The sequence below is a fragment of the Patella vulgata genome, chromosome 1 (assembly GCF_932274485.2).
Source record: "Patella vulgata chromosome 1, xgPatVulg1.2, whole genome shotgun sequence".
NCBI classification, from domain to species: Eukaryota; Metazoa; Mollusca; class Gastropoda; family Patellidae; genus Patella; species Patella vulgata.
In genome coordinates this window covers 71811689-71827045 of record NC_065879.2, presented here as the reverse complement: position 1 = coordinate 71827045, position 15357 = coordinate 71811689, and the positions used below count along the sequence as shown (strand labels likewise).

General features: G+C 37.0%; 1 protein-coding gene across 1 annotated transcript; it reads left to right on the top strand.

Moving 5' to 3' along the window:
• The first annotated feature begins 498 nt into the window (after positions 1-498).
• On the top strand, positions 499-14729 carry LOC126815665 (dentin sialophosphoprotein). Its single transcript, XM_050541521.2, has 10 exons — positions 499-623; positions 1784-2742; positions 5233-5895; positions 6720-6788; positions 8360-8497; positions 9723-9788; positions 10783-10836; positions 11236-11266; positions 12267-12303; positions 13736-14729. The coding sequence occupies exons 1-10, from the start codon at positions 580-582 to the stop codon at positions 14588-14590; spliced, it is 2916 nt and encodes a 971-aa protein (XP_050397478.1). The 5' UTR covers positions 499-579; the 3' UTR covers positions 14591-14729.
• The last annotated feature ends 628 nt before the right edge of the window (positions 14730-15357 follow it).

Below are 15357 nucleotides of genomic sequence, written 5' to 3'. Positions count from 1 at the left end.
CTAATTAGGTATTGTACTAGTTTGTGATCAGCACACATTGAAAACAGATAGAAGAGGGGTCTCCGCGATGTACTGACTGTTTTGTCCAATACTATGATTTTGATCATCATGCAATTGGCTTATTCCCTATTCCAATCAAAAGGTTTATCAGGATGGCCGCTGTACCGAACTTTTAGTGTGTGAATAAGGATTTAAAAAATAACGGAGATCGCGTAAGGATTTTGTACTGTTTATTCTGTCCTTTTTACAGCCCCTGTGAAAGTCTTACCGGTGCGTCTAAATAGTAACGCGCACCGAAATAAAACTTTAATTTCGGTTGCTGTGCGCGTGGCTATTTATATAACTATTTTTTTACTGTTTATTCTTTCCTTTTTGCGTCCCCAGGCCTATGCCGGTATGTCCGATAATGAACCGTTAGCTACTTTTACAACGTTTGGTCTTAAGACGGTTCCAAACCCCGTAGTCAATCCGTTATAATTCTCCACACAATCTGCTAATGACTGCTTTTCGGTCAGTCATCCTGAGCCTTCAGCGTTTTCGGTGGCTGTGTAAAATATATTATTTACTTTCATCGTCTGTATGAATAAACTCACCATACCGCGAGATATTGGCATAACTGAAAGGTAAGTTAATGCCGGCTTGTGCGTGCACGGTTAGTGAGAAATAAGAAGAGCAAGGTTTAAACATTGATCGTTTTGTTATGGTCATGGTGTAAGTTACGATAAGGCCAATGAATTCTAATTTTGTGATTTACGTTCTCAAACTATTCACTATTATTGATTTTCAACGATTTCCCATAATTACTGCCAGAGTTTTTGCCCTTCACCACTTTGAAATATTTTGTGGAGGCTCTAGCTAAAGGCTAAAGTTAATATTCGATTGACTTTAAATTTATACACTTCTTCACTTGAGAAATCTTGTGATTGTTCTAGAGGCTAAAGTTAATATAAATTTATACAGTGTTTAAGCTCATGAGAAATAGAATCAAAACAAATTCTAATGATTTCTGATAATTACTTATTGGATTGTTACTCATAATCAGATTTTAGTGTCTTGTAAATGATTCCATTACTTATTAAGAAAAAATATTTGACAACCCTTGTTGACTGCTCGGACGACCAGGGCGACCTTTGGATGTAGACTATGGTCACGACTACAGTCTGAACCAAACGCAAATGACCCTGACCATTGACTATTCAATATGGTGGCGACCATGTCAGTTGTTCTGCCCGCTATATTTTCTCCTATTAACTCATGTATTTTAATGACTGGTTAATTTTCCATACTGCGATGTGAAAGCAAGCTTAAAGTAGCTTACATATCAGAAAACTTTTCATTGGATTTATGTCACCAAAGATCATTCCAAGCAGTTTTTTGTTGTGGGCCTTTATATATTCGAATAAGATCCTAATCTGTCAAATTCATCAACATGGAAAAAAATCAAAGTTGTTAACATCTGTACCGGTACTCCAACACTCATACACTAACTTTCAGGTGTTAACATGGACCCATTACACCGTCCAAGGTGTAAATAACGCAACAGCAATCAGCAATTATATGATATTTTTTCAGTCCAATCTTCTCACATGTCAGTTTTGTCAGCCATCTTTGAACTATCCCGACCGTGCTTTATCATGTGGTACGGCCGGTCGCGTCATTTTTAAAGTACCGTAGGCTACCTTTTGACAGAGATGGGGTCCGTATGAATTGGCTAATATAACACATTAACAGATATTTTGCTTAAATGTTTTCTTTTGTCAGCAACACCTTTTTACTTTTCCAGGATGATTGGAGATAACATGGACGAAATAAACGATGGTCACCATTTCAACACAACAGAGTTTATGAATTATTTGGTTAAAAACCTCCAAGTTCTCTGTCAAGGTCATGTTCCCTTTACCCAGAATTTAGAGGTTATAGGTCATATCTATATCAAAGTAGACTGTTCTGCGAAATTCAACTGTTTTTTGAACGAGGTGGTGTCGAAGACAGATTCTTGTGAGACTTTGTTTACCAGTAACAGTTTTCAAGCACAATCCCAAACAGAAAGTAGCAATAGAACAGTTATTAACAATTTGAAAAGCGATGTCGATGCACATTTTCAAGAATGCAGTTCAACGGATGAAGATATATGCATGCCAGTATTATTAAAGGAGGAAACCGCAGGACACTTTTCAGTATCGACTAAGGAAAAACCTTGTACATTGAAGGAAAATCAACCAAAAAAGTCAAATGCAGAAACTATCTTGAATTTAGAGACAGCAAAAACATGCATTTCTTTACCATCAATAAACACATGTAGTTCACCCTCGATAGCTAACAATAAAAATGTGTGTAATTCATCCCCATTAACAAACGAAACTACCCATAATTTGTCTCTGCCAGATGAAGCAAATATATGGACTCCAACACAATATGGAAATATTTGGAATTCATTGTCAATTGTAAACCCGTCTCCATCGAACCAAAACGATAACAAAGAATCGTGGGATCTGTCTGTGGTAACCAAGCAAAATTCCCCAGGTTCATCTTCGTGGTCGTCGTCTAAGGAAAGCATGTCTGGATCTATCGAAGATGTGCCGTATACACCTGTCACGAGAGCAAAATCACGATGTTATTCAGTAAAATTTGAACCTAACAAATCGCACGATAATAACTCAACGGTTGTTGAATTTGCAAAATCAGAAGATCCAATATTACAATATAACAAGGAATTCAAAACAGAAACAATCCAGACTTCTGGTAGGTAACTGTTCCAAATTTAGCTGTAAGTTTGTGTACTGTCAGATTGAAACCACTTTTAAAGCTAATGGGGGAAGATGCTATATCATTTGTCAAATCAAGTGAGATTAATTTATTATACATCTGTCAAATGTTTTTCTTTGGAAAAGTTTGAACAGCTTATAATTTATGACATATTCTACTCATTTCCAGAGTCCGCAACAGGGCCCTCCAGGCCATGGGACAAGCAGCTCGGCGAGGGGGAGCTGGGTGTCTCGAAATTTTTTGCAAGATACATGACCTCATTTTGGCGTATATCTGGGGTAACTGAGTTCACTTTGCTAAAACACATTGGTCGGAAAAAGGTCAGCAATTGGATAAATATCATAAAACATTCAGATTTCAAGCGCCTAATGAAATGAAGACGAAATAAATGTTTCGCTTCCCATTTCTTTTTTAATGATCAGATACTAAGCAGCTAGAGCGATCGATAGCCGCGTGCATGATCACTGGCGGCAAAGTGTGACACTGGTGCGCTCACCATCATTATAGCTTTCTTCACGCCTGGACTAGGACCTGATTACCTTCTGGGGCCCGGATACCCTGATGGTGGCGATAGCCTCAAATGGGCGCCGGGGCAGGAGCAGGTGGCTTACATGTATAGTTTTTAATTCACCAATTTTTCCCAAAAAACTTAACCTTTCCAAAAAAAGTGGGGGCTATTAAAATGGGTTCGTCCGTCTGTCTGTCTATCCGTCACACTTTTTGGGACACAATAACTCTCCCTCTAATTGAGCTAGAATGTTCTAACTTGGTGAAGGTCTTTTAGGTCAATGCCTTGATGGAGATTGAAGATGAGCATTTTCTGCTTAGTTTAAGCAGAGACAAGCAATTTGATTGGTTGATGCTTTGGGACATGATAACATTAGTTCTAATTAAGTGAGTGTGATGAAACTTGGTGCATAGTTTCATTACATTAATACCTTGACTAAGTTCAATAATGAGCATTCTCTGCTCAAGGTAAGCAGAGTGATAAGCAGCTTGATTTGTCAAGACTTTGGAACACAATAACTCTCATTCTAATTCAACGAAATGTTCACACTTGTCGTAGGTGTTTATTAGGTGAATGCCTTGATCAGGGGCGGATCTAGGAATTTTGAAAAGGGGGGGCGCTGCAAAATGAAGGCATTGACCGCGGAGACGGGGCACGCCACTGAGGGGGGGGGGGGCCCAAGAAAATTATCCATCATTTCCTTGCATCTGTAGCCATTCCAAGAGCTATTTCCCAGACTGGTGTGTTTGAGTCGATGGTTTGAGTCATTTGGGATCCCTACAACGGGTTGGGAACGGATATATTTGAGTCTGAGAAAAGGCACTTTCAGCAGTAAAAAAGGGCACTGTCGAAAATTGGGGGGGCGCACGCCCCTCGCGCCCCCCATTAAATCCGCCTCTGTTGATAGAGTTTGAAGATGAGCATTTTCTGCTTGGGGTAAGCGGAGCTAAGCAATTTGATTGGTTGATGCTTTGGGACACGATAACTTTAGTTCTAATTAAGTGAGAGTGAGGACACTAGGTGTATAGTTTTATCACATCAATACCTAGCCTAAGTTCGATAATGAGCACTTTCTGCTAAGGGTAAGCAGAGCGATAAGCAATGTGATTGGTCGAGACTTTGGAACACAATAACTCTCCTAATTGAGGTAGAATGTTCAAACTTGGTGTAGGCGTTCATTAGGTGAATGCCTTGATCTACTTTGATAATAAACATTGTCTGCTAACAGTTAGCAGAGATAAGCAATCCGATTGGTGGATGCTTTGGGGCACAATAACTTTGGTTATAATTAAGTGAGAGTGATGAAACTCCGAGTGTAGATTCATTATATCATTACCTTGACTAAGTTCGATGATTAGAATTTTCTGCTTAGGCTAAGAAGCGATAAGCAATTTGATTGGTCAAGACTTTGGAACATAACAACTGCTTTTAATTGAGGGAGAATGTTTAAACTTGATGTAGATGTTCATTATTGAATGTCTTGACTGAGTTCAATTATTAACATTTCGAGCTAAAGCTAAACAGGAGCTAAGCAATTTCATTGGTCGATGCTTTAGGACAAGATAACATTGATTCTATCTGATAGTGATGAAACTTAGTGTATAGTTGATAATCAATTTGGTTGCTCAATACTTTTGAAAGAAATAAATGTGCGATAAATTGATATATGTCATCTATTTATTTTGGGATTTGGGTGGGGGACATCAAACTCACTGTTGGCTTGTTTTAAAACATTACTCAACCTACCTCCGGGCTCCTATAGGACCCGGGGCCCTGGACAAGTGTCCAAGCCATCACACCTCTCACGGGCCCTGCTCATTTTGGTAACAGAGGCTGTCCAGAACCTGTTGTATGACCAATTCCATCGCTACTAAATATTCGAAACAATCAGAGTGACTTTCATTTTTGACTAATCAACAAATAGCATATATAAAGACAATTTATTCTCTTTTTTTCAGATTCTGCTAATGATTTTACATATATTCCCACGTGTAATACAGATAATACAGATGAACAAACATTGAGTGATTCAATCAACTTATTACACAACATTGAAACACTCCACAAAGCTGAAGAACATGCATTGAGTGGTTCAGTCAACTTATTACCCAAGCTAGAACCTGAGGAATATACATTGAGTGATTCAATCAACTTAATACACAATTTTGAAAAACCTCACGATACTGAAGAACAAACATTAAGTGATTCAGTCAACTTTAAACACAACACTGAAACGCTTCACGATACTGAAGAACAAACATTAAGTGATTCAGTCAACTTTAAACACAACACTGAAACGCTTCACGATACTGAAGAACAAACATTAAGTGATTCAGTCAACTTTAAACACAACACTGAAACGCTTCACGATACTGAAGAACAAACGTTAAGAGATTCAATCAACTTAAAACACAACACTGAAACACCGCACGATACTGAAGAACAAACATTGAGTGATTCATTTAACTTAAAACCAAACATTGAAACACTCCACGATTCTGAAGAACATGCATTGAGTGGTTCAATCAACCTAAAACACAATATTGAAACACACCACGATACTGAAGCATCTTCAAATATTCTTCTAGAAAAGATTAATAATCTGGACAGAATATCTAAAGGTATATCTTAATTGTACATTTATAAACATAGCGTTTCCAAACAATTCCAGTAAGTTTGAAAAAATTCTTAAAAACTCTTAACGTTCTTCCATATGACTGGTCGAATAATCTCTTCAAGTTGTGAAAATTCTATCCCCAAACTCTGACCTGTGCAGCGGTTAGAAATCACTGGGAAATTAGGGTTCCATTTTAGGACTAGTGGAACAGTGCCCACAAATTTAAGTTTTTGAGGGGTTTTTTTTACATAGAATTAATGTGTAACTTTCATATGGTTTTCCCTGATGGCTTCCCAAACAATCCGAGCAAGTTTAAAAAACATAGTCTCAGGGGTTACAGCGATTTTACAATACATATGTGGACCTTTTGAATAGACAATTATTTATTTACATGTAGGTCACATAGATAAAACATATCGCTGTTTTGTTAATGTTATCAGCAATTTTCGTCTTGGTAACCCACCAGATTTTTCCTCCACAATTAAGTGTGCTTCGATTAGGAAATTGGATAATAATTGTTGAAACTTCAGCATGCACCAATGATTGTTTGTCTCCACATCTCCGTTTCTTTTTGCATACAGTCGAATAGGAACCCATGAAATTATCGAGAAGGAAATTATAGCTTGTCTTTATGTGCAGAATGGAACAAATGCTTTGATGTGTGCAGGCCACCAGACCACATGTGATGGTGCTTTTTCGCCAAAAACGAGAAGACTTAGTCTTGTAAGAGCACTGGAGAGGACAGTGTGAGAGAAGACATCTGCTATACCTTATTTCATCCTCCATTACCAATTCCATCTTATCAAAATGGGTATTTTATTTTTTCAGAACTAACCACAAATAATATTGATGATGGATCAGAGACTACAGAGGAAATGGAAGCAGACTGTTCTTCAGGTAAGTTGATAGAGAGAGAGAACTCTCCACCATTTATTTTATATTTTTCAAATATCTTTTATTTTCTCTTTCAGTTTTTCATGGCTGAATTATTATGTCCTTATGATATTAAAGATACGTGCAGTATGTTCATAGACCACGATTATTCAGTCATGAATTTTTATTAAACATAACTCCTACTCTCTGTGTTAATTCAGAGAGAGACTAAAACACTGTCACAGTCGAGACATGTGGGTCTGAGACCTTCACTTTGTGTAACTATGAGGACATTAATTACTCCTCTCTAAAAGTGAGCATCACATCTCACAATGAAAAGAAACCACTTTTTCATGTTTGACCCAAGAAGGTTTCCTCTATCACTCCACTAGCCAAGGGAATTATTGATTAAATTTGAAATCTGAACAAGATATACTCCGTATTAACCATGTACAGTAGAATCTGCATTAAGCAGCCACCCAAGGGAATTTTCACAACTGACCGCTTAACGGGAGTGGCCTCTTAATAAAATCTCGTTGCTTTTTGTGCCGACATAAATTAAATATTTCGCTTGGATGCATTGGAAGCGGTAAATTTGGCCGTCGCTGAATCTTGCGCTGAACGAAAATTCTTTACTCAAATCTCGGACATAACTTAACGGGAGTGGCCTCTTAATAAAATCTCGTTGCTTTTTGTGCCGACATAAATTAAATATTACGCTTGGATGCATTGGAAGCGGTAAATTTGGCCGTCGCTGAATCTTGCGCCGGCCGAAAATTCTTTACTCAAATCTCGGACATAACTTCTGTAAACTTGTCATTTTGTACCAACCTTCGATACTACTGTCTACCATTGTGATGCATTCGATAATATTTATCCATTTTTGTGAAGAAAATCGATGAATTCATTTTATTTTATCAAAAAAGCACATGAACAAAAAACATCGCTAATTTTATCACCTATTTACAGGGGGTGTAACTCTGTATGTAATATTATAGGAGGCGCTAAGAGAGATACTAGATGATCGTGACAAAACTCGGTACTTTTATTTTATTCAATCAGTATCAAATAATGTGTCGTTACGCGTGAAAACAATGATCAGGTTAGTCGTTAAATAAAACAAAAGATTAATCAACAGATAATCCCGGGTTGATTGTTATGTTTACATTTCTTTTTACCTGATCAGTGGGGGTCCAGTTAATTAACTACTACTCACGGGATTAGCGGGGGTGTTACAAAGAACGACAAGATGGTATCATTCAACAATGGCCGTTGAATGGGCGATGTTTTGTTGAATTTATTAGTAAAATAGTGACCGCTGGCCGCGTTAGAGGAGTGACCGTTGAATAAAGAGATAAAACAACAGAATTTCCACGGGGGGAATTTATCGTGACCGCTTATAAGGAGATGTCGCTGAATAGGAGTGGCTGCTCATTCAGATTCTACTGTAGTCATATTTTGAGGGAATTAAGCTGCTTTTCTGTGATGGGAAGCTTTAGAAAATATTAAGAATAACGCTTACTGTAAATATATTGTTGCTCAGCTGAAATATTTTTAGTGTGAACTATTTAACTACCTTCATTTAACTATTGCAGGTGATAACACATTCATTGAAGAGGACAGTGATAGCTCAGACTTTGAAGAGGACAGTGATAGCTCAGACTTTGTTATAGAACAGGATTTCCCTGCTTTACGTGGTGTTAAACGAAAATTTTCTGATGATAAAGAAAATGGTGAGATTATGCATACTATATCACATATTCTTTATGTAAAATTCTTACTTCATGTTCCAAGTCTTGTCATGCTGTCTTTACTGAGCGCCAGAGGAACATTATTTTGCATGCAAAGCAAAATACTTTCACATGTCATATTTGTGATAGTGTGGCTATTTACTATTGAAGTATAGTAAAGTAACATATCAATCAAAGCAGGAATGTGGACATGTATTGTAGTGGTAGCGATGCTCTTGTTAATCTTGCAGACAAAGTATGACATACAATACATTGTTCTTTTGATCTTTGAAAAAAGGATTTTTGAAAATTAAAGACAGAAAAACTGTAACTGGTGTGATTTGTTTTTTTATTTAAAAGATAATACAGCTTTAGTTATTGTTTAGTTATTTATCAAGCTCTCATACCCCATGTCATACCACATTTCGCACGTTATCGAAACAACGTTTTCCAGCATGACAACTCCCATGCCCACACCGCCAGTGTTACTCGGGACTTTTTACAGCAGAACGGTGTCAACGTTATGCACTGCCCAGCCCTTAGTCCGGACTTAAACCTGATTGAACATCTTTGGGATGAAATTCAGAGGAGACTTAATAATGTCGTACCAAGACCAAACACAGTCGATGGATTGCGCTAGGCTTTTCAGAGAGTGTGGTTCCAGGTGCCATCTCCATGTACAGTGCCTCTCTGATTTTGAAATCGTACGGACGTTTTTTTTTGCTGTTTAGTATATGAAAGCTAAATCTGCCCATTGCAGGTCTTTCTTTGGGCATTTAATGTTATATAAATTATTAATTAGACATTTATTAACATGACAAGGCCATAATCAACTCTCTATGCCATCGAATGGCTCTGATTTTAAGTAGATTAGAACAGTTCGGCCATTCAATGATTTAATTTAAAAATGGAGAAGAGAGGCTAATACCCGAATGACCTGTAGGGTGGTTGGATCAATGCACACATCTTGTCAAAACTACAATCATTGATAACTTGGCTCAAATTAAAGTAATTTGGATGAAATTTTTTAATATATTCATTTTGCATTGTCTTTTTTTGAAATATTATAGCGAGAACAACCAGCTCTATATTTATTTCTTACATAATATTAAAATTTGCTACACAGGTTTATCTACCTTGTGCCTATATATTATAATGGGTCTAGCTACACACCCGTTAGAATTTCATCAAATTCTTTATCGTGATTAATTTCTCATTTCATTTTCAGCATCAGATGATCAGTTTTCAGATTCAATCAGCGCTGCTTGTTCAGAACAACCTGTATTTGTACCAGGTAATAATAAAAGTATGATTTTCCAGCCAAACTTTTATTAGTCTCATGTAAAGATAAATCATACTAACTATGCTAATTTCTTTCTTTTAAATTTAAATTCCATCATTGTAGTCAATTGTTAGTTGCTTGGCAAGTTATACTAATTTTTTGTGAACGTATTATGCCGTTGTCCCTGTACGCCTGGTCACAATTTGTTTGTGAACACTCTAGAGGTCAATTTTTATCCGATTTTGATTATGTTTATAACCCAAAGATCTTGGATCTTTTCGATATTTGAGCATTTCGGAACATAAGTTCTTAGATTATGGTCCCTGATTGTTGGAAAAATAGTGTTTTTGGCTTGTGGAACCTCTAGAAGTCACATGTTTTATCCAATTTAAAAAAAAGGTTTAAATATATCACCGTTACACCCTAATAGTGGTTGACTTTGAATTCCGCGACATCAGCCTCGCTGTTGGCTTGTTAAATAGCTTGTTTTATGGCCATCTCTTGCAAAGTGCATGGCAGCCACTTGTTTAGAAATTTGATGTAAAGCATTGGACAATGAGAAGATGAGCTCTATCTAATTTCCAAGTGTCCTTCCATATCTGAGGAGCCACATTGGCTCAGTGGGATGGACGTTGGCCCGTGTTCGATCCCTGCGTTGGCTGAGAAAGGTCATCAGGATTTTTCGGCATTGTTACCCCTCGACAGTGGTGTAGGACGGAGAGCTGGGCAAGGGACAACGTATAGTCGTTTGGATGGGACAAAAAAAAAAAAGGTCCCGTGTACACATGGGCGTGCACGTTAAAGAGCCCTTGACAGTTGGGATTCAAAATAAGAGTAGGCCACTGTATGGTGTATGCCCGTCTTCAATAGCCAAGTAGGAGCAGAACAGTAGGATGTTAAAACCCCATTCAATTTCATTTCCTTCCATATCTTGCAAAATGTGGACGTGTCTTGCATGGCAACAGCTTGTATATTCCAATTCATTATTTTGTAATTTTTATTACAGAACCAGTTATTGATTTTGTCGAAGATTTGAATAATGCTAATAGGTCTACTGAAGGTATCTCTTTCTATTAAACATGTTTATACGCCCATATTTTTCTGTTAAAACTGAAGTCATGGTTAGGGTGACCTTAAAAATATCTTTGTTTCACCAAACCGGACGAAAAACGAAGGGGTCCGTAGCTTGTTTTCTGCCCATCTCTTTTAAAATAATAGTATAAAGGTAAATGTTGTAATTAAAACTGACATGTCAATAGATGAACAATGCATAAAAGATTAACCAATGACAAGTTAACAACTTACTAGCCAGTTGATCTTAAAGTGATTAATTTGAGAAACATTATCTTAGCGATTGGCAGATTTATCACACCATTATAATTCTAAACATGCTCTTCTTGGGTGCAATTTCCTCCATTTTTCCAACAAGTTTATTTACTTAACATGTCTGTATTTTCAGTGCCTTTTCCTGTAATAAACCTTGGATCAAAGTAAGTATTTTATCCTTAATACTTTTAGTAGAACGAAAAATTGTGTTTTTAGCTTGTGGTCCCTCTAGGGTTCACAATTTTTATGCGATTTAAAAAAACGTTTGAATGTTTAACCGTTACACCCTAATGATGATTGAGTTTGAATTTCGTGAAAATCAGACCAAAACTGCCTGACAAAATGGTCGCTCGTTGTACGCAAATAGTGTGAAAGTATGTTATACCAAGGTTGTGGACATTCACATGTAGATATTCACACATATCGGATCGTAACTTCCTGGATTATGGCTCCTTATTCTACGAAAAATCGCTTCTTTTTTTGAGCTTGTTCTCTGTCCATCTTTTGCAAAATATGGGTGTATCTTGCTTGCATGGTGACCATTGGGGGGGGGGGGCAGTCGGGCAGGTGTGTCTAGTGTGCTTCAGATCATAAGGTCTGAGTCAAGTGGCGTAGTTTCGACCCCACACTTGCACGTGACAAGGAGTATGGTAGCATGCCTATCCTTGTGTGTTTTCTCTGGGTCCTCTGGTTTCCTCTCACTGCTAAAGACCCCTATGCGCAGGAGAATTATTGAAATAAAATTGTACCATATGTTATTGTTAGTCATAAAATGACCTGGCTTCTGTTGAGTGCACATTAAACCCCATTTATCTCTCCCTAATTAATCTGATTTTCCACATCTATCTTTAATTTGGCAATGATATTGTCAACTCTTGTTTATATTGTTATATTTAAATATTTGGGGATTGAACCTAAAATTGAAACTTTTGAAAGGCAGATTACACTAAGATTTAATAGTCAGTGAATACCAATTCTGATGCTCAATGTTACTTGCGATAAATAGGTTGAGTATGCTTAAATTCTGATTTTCTTGTCTGAAGAGTATGCAATTTGTAATTAGGTACTGAATTGGTGTAGAATATAGTTCTAGGCCTATCAAAACATTCATGGCCAAAATTGACTGAAGATGACTGTTGTAATGTTGAATGTTGTCTTTTGCAGAAAACCTGCTACTAATAAGAAAAAAAATATCTTTAGGGTATGTAAATTATATTCGTTTGCCTGTATCCTTGCTACAGTTTTACATACAGTATTCTGACCTCTATTAATTACTCTTAAATTGGTCCCAACAGAGAACTTTGTTAGAAACTAAAATTTAATAGTAAGCAAAGATCCATTGGAATATATTGTCACCCCTGTCCGCCTACAATTTGTTTGTGGATACTCTACAGGTCACAATTCTTATCCGAATTTGCCGAAACTTTAAATATAGGTTTATTTCCAAAGGATCTTGGTTCCGTTCAATATTGGAATGTATCGGATTATGGCCCCTGACTGTATAAAAAAATCACATTTTTAGCTTGTGGCCACTCTAGAGGTCACAATTTTTATCCGATTTAGATGATAATTGAAATGTATGTTAAAGATCTTTGTTCCTTACAATACTCCCGCATATCAGACCGCAACTTCATGGATTTTTATCTGATTCAAAAACCATTAAAATGTATCAATGTTACACCATTATGACGATTGAGTTCGAATTTCGTGAAAATCGGATCAAAACTGCCTAACAAAATGGCCTTGCTATTAGCGCATGGACCCTCTAGAGGTCACAATTTTGATCCAAATTTTGATGAAACTTGAAATAAAGGTTTACAACCCAAAGTTCTTGGTTCCATGCGATACTCACGCACATCGGATCGTAACATCCTGGATTATGGCCCCTGATTGTACAAAAATCAAGTTTTTAGTTTGTGGTCCCTCTAGAGGTCACAACTTTTATCGAATTTTAAAAACTGTTTAAATATATCACCCTTACACAATAATAATGGTTGAGTTAGAATTTCGTAAAAATTGGAATAAAAATGGTCGCTCCTTGTACTCAAATAGTGTAAAAGTATGTAATACCAAGGTCACAATTTTCATTCAATTTTGATAAAACTTAAAATATTTAGATATTCACGCATATCGGATAGTAATTTTCTGGATTGTGACCCCTAAATTTACAAAAATTTCTGGGGGGGTTGGATGGCCAAATGGTTAGCACGCGCACGCTGTATCATAGTATACGGTCTGTCATTGAGTCAACTGGCGGGGTTTCGATTCCCCGGTTGTACGTGACAAGGAGTGGGGTCGCCTGTCCAACCTCGTGGGTTTTCGGTGGATCCTCCGGTATCCTCCCACTGCTAAAGCCCCCTACGCACAAGCGAATTATTGAAATAAAATTAAACTATGTGTTAGTCCCGAAATGACCTAGTTTGTGTTGAGTGGACATTAAACCTCATTTCTCCCTCTCTCCACAAAAATCTCTTCTTTATTTGAGCTCCTTCTCTGTCTCTGTTCATCTCTTGCAAAATGGGGGCGTATTTTGCATGGCAACCGCTTGTTACACTCTTGTAATACTAGCAGTCCATTAAGATTATGCCAGATTCGCCAAATCTTATGGCAGTATTATTTCTTTTCCATTTTAGAAGCCAGAGCGGTACTGTATGTATTGCAAGAATATTATTAAAGGGGGAAAATTAAGACGACATATTTTAAGACAGCACAAAGATGTTGATGATGTTAAAGATGTTCTCAATTATGATAAAAGTGTTCAAGACCAGTTTTTTGATCAGAAACGGAGAGAAGGCATATTTCATTTTAATCTCCAAGAGATGGCACACGACAGACCTTCCAACATGAGGGAGCGAAGATCAAAACACAAAGATAACCTTCGTGTTTGTTTCGAGTGCAAGAGTTTTTTTTCAAGTAAATTCTTTTGGAAGCATAAGTGTGTTAGAAATTCATCTAATACACCTCTAAAGCCAAGGCTTATGGAAAAGACCCAAGACAAGCTTCTTCACGATAAGGAATTTAATTCATTATTAAACAGATTCAGAGATGATGAAATTGGTGCTCTGTGTCGGACTGATCCATTGATTAAACAAGTTGGATATAAACACTTTAATTTACGTAGACATGAAGTTGGAAAGACAGATGAGGTTAGTAAGGTAGTTATGATTGAAATGAGACTCTTGGCTCGAATATTTCTAGTTTTTAAATCGGTGTGTACAACTGATGATTCATGCACTATGGAATCAATGTTTCGGCGTCAGCATTTAGAAGAATTGCGTGAAGCTCTGCAGATAGTGTCGATGACTGATGATGGAAAAAAAGAAAAACATGGTTTGAAATTATTTGGAGATGCAGTGATTATGAGAACAATAAAGCGCTTGGCTGGTTATTTTTCTGAAACGATGCAAGATGAGAAGTACAAGGAATTAGAAATGTTTAAAATTGCATACAAGTCCAAATCTGCAGAAACATTATCAGAAGCCAGATAAGCATGCCAACAATCTTCTATGAAGATTTTGATATAGTGAACTATACATGGTTGAGAACAAGATTGACTTTATATAATACAAGGCGCGGGGAAAAACCATCCAGAATGCTTATTGATGAATTCACTGCTGCTTTATCGGACAGTTGGCTCCCCAAGTCTTCAATTGACAAAATTAATGACCCGGCTGAAAAATTTCTTGTAGGCCAGTATAGGCTTGCATACATATATGGGAAAGGCAGGAAATATGTACCGGTTTTGATACCCCAGGACCTAATACCTGGAATTAAACTCTTATAAGACTTTCGTTCTGTCTTTGGAATCAAAGATTCGAACAAGTTTATATTTGCCACAAAAACACAAAATTCCCACTGCTCTGGATGGCATGCGATAAAGGAAGTGTGTACACAAGTACATCTATCTTCTACAATTACGGCCACGAAAATGAGATACAGAGTTTGGACATGAATGAAAGAGAAGAGTCATTATTTTTAGAACACATGGGCTATTCAAAAAATATCAATAAAGAAAATTATCAGTGTCCTCCAGGAGTTACCCATGTAAAATTAATGGGCAGGATACTTGAAAATATTGGTAGAGGTGAGTTATCATGTAATTTATGAAGAGTCAGATGATCCTTACGTCCACATAATGTTATCGCCCCTGTCCGTCCACATTTTGTTTGTGTACAGTCTACATGTCACAATTTTGATTCGATTTTGACAAAACTTAGAATATAGTTTTATCTCCCAAATATTTCTTGGTTTCTTT

What these genes read in the sequence shown, in the direction of transcription:
- LOC126815665 (XM_050541521.2), top strand. Translation starts at nt 580, where the DNA reads ATGAATAAACTCACCATACCGCGAGATATTGGCATAACTGAAAG. An exon ending in TCTGGACAGAATATCTAAAG is followed by an intron (nt 5,896 to 6,719) that starts GTATATCTTAAT and finishes TTATTTTTTCAG; the next exon opens with AACTAACCACAAATAATATT. An exon ending in GGAAGCAGACTGTTCTTCAG is followed by an intron (nt 6,789 to 8,359) that starts GTAAGTTGATAG and finishes TAACTATTGCAG; the next exon opens with GTGATAACACATTCATTGAA.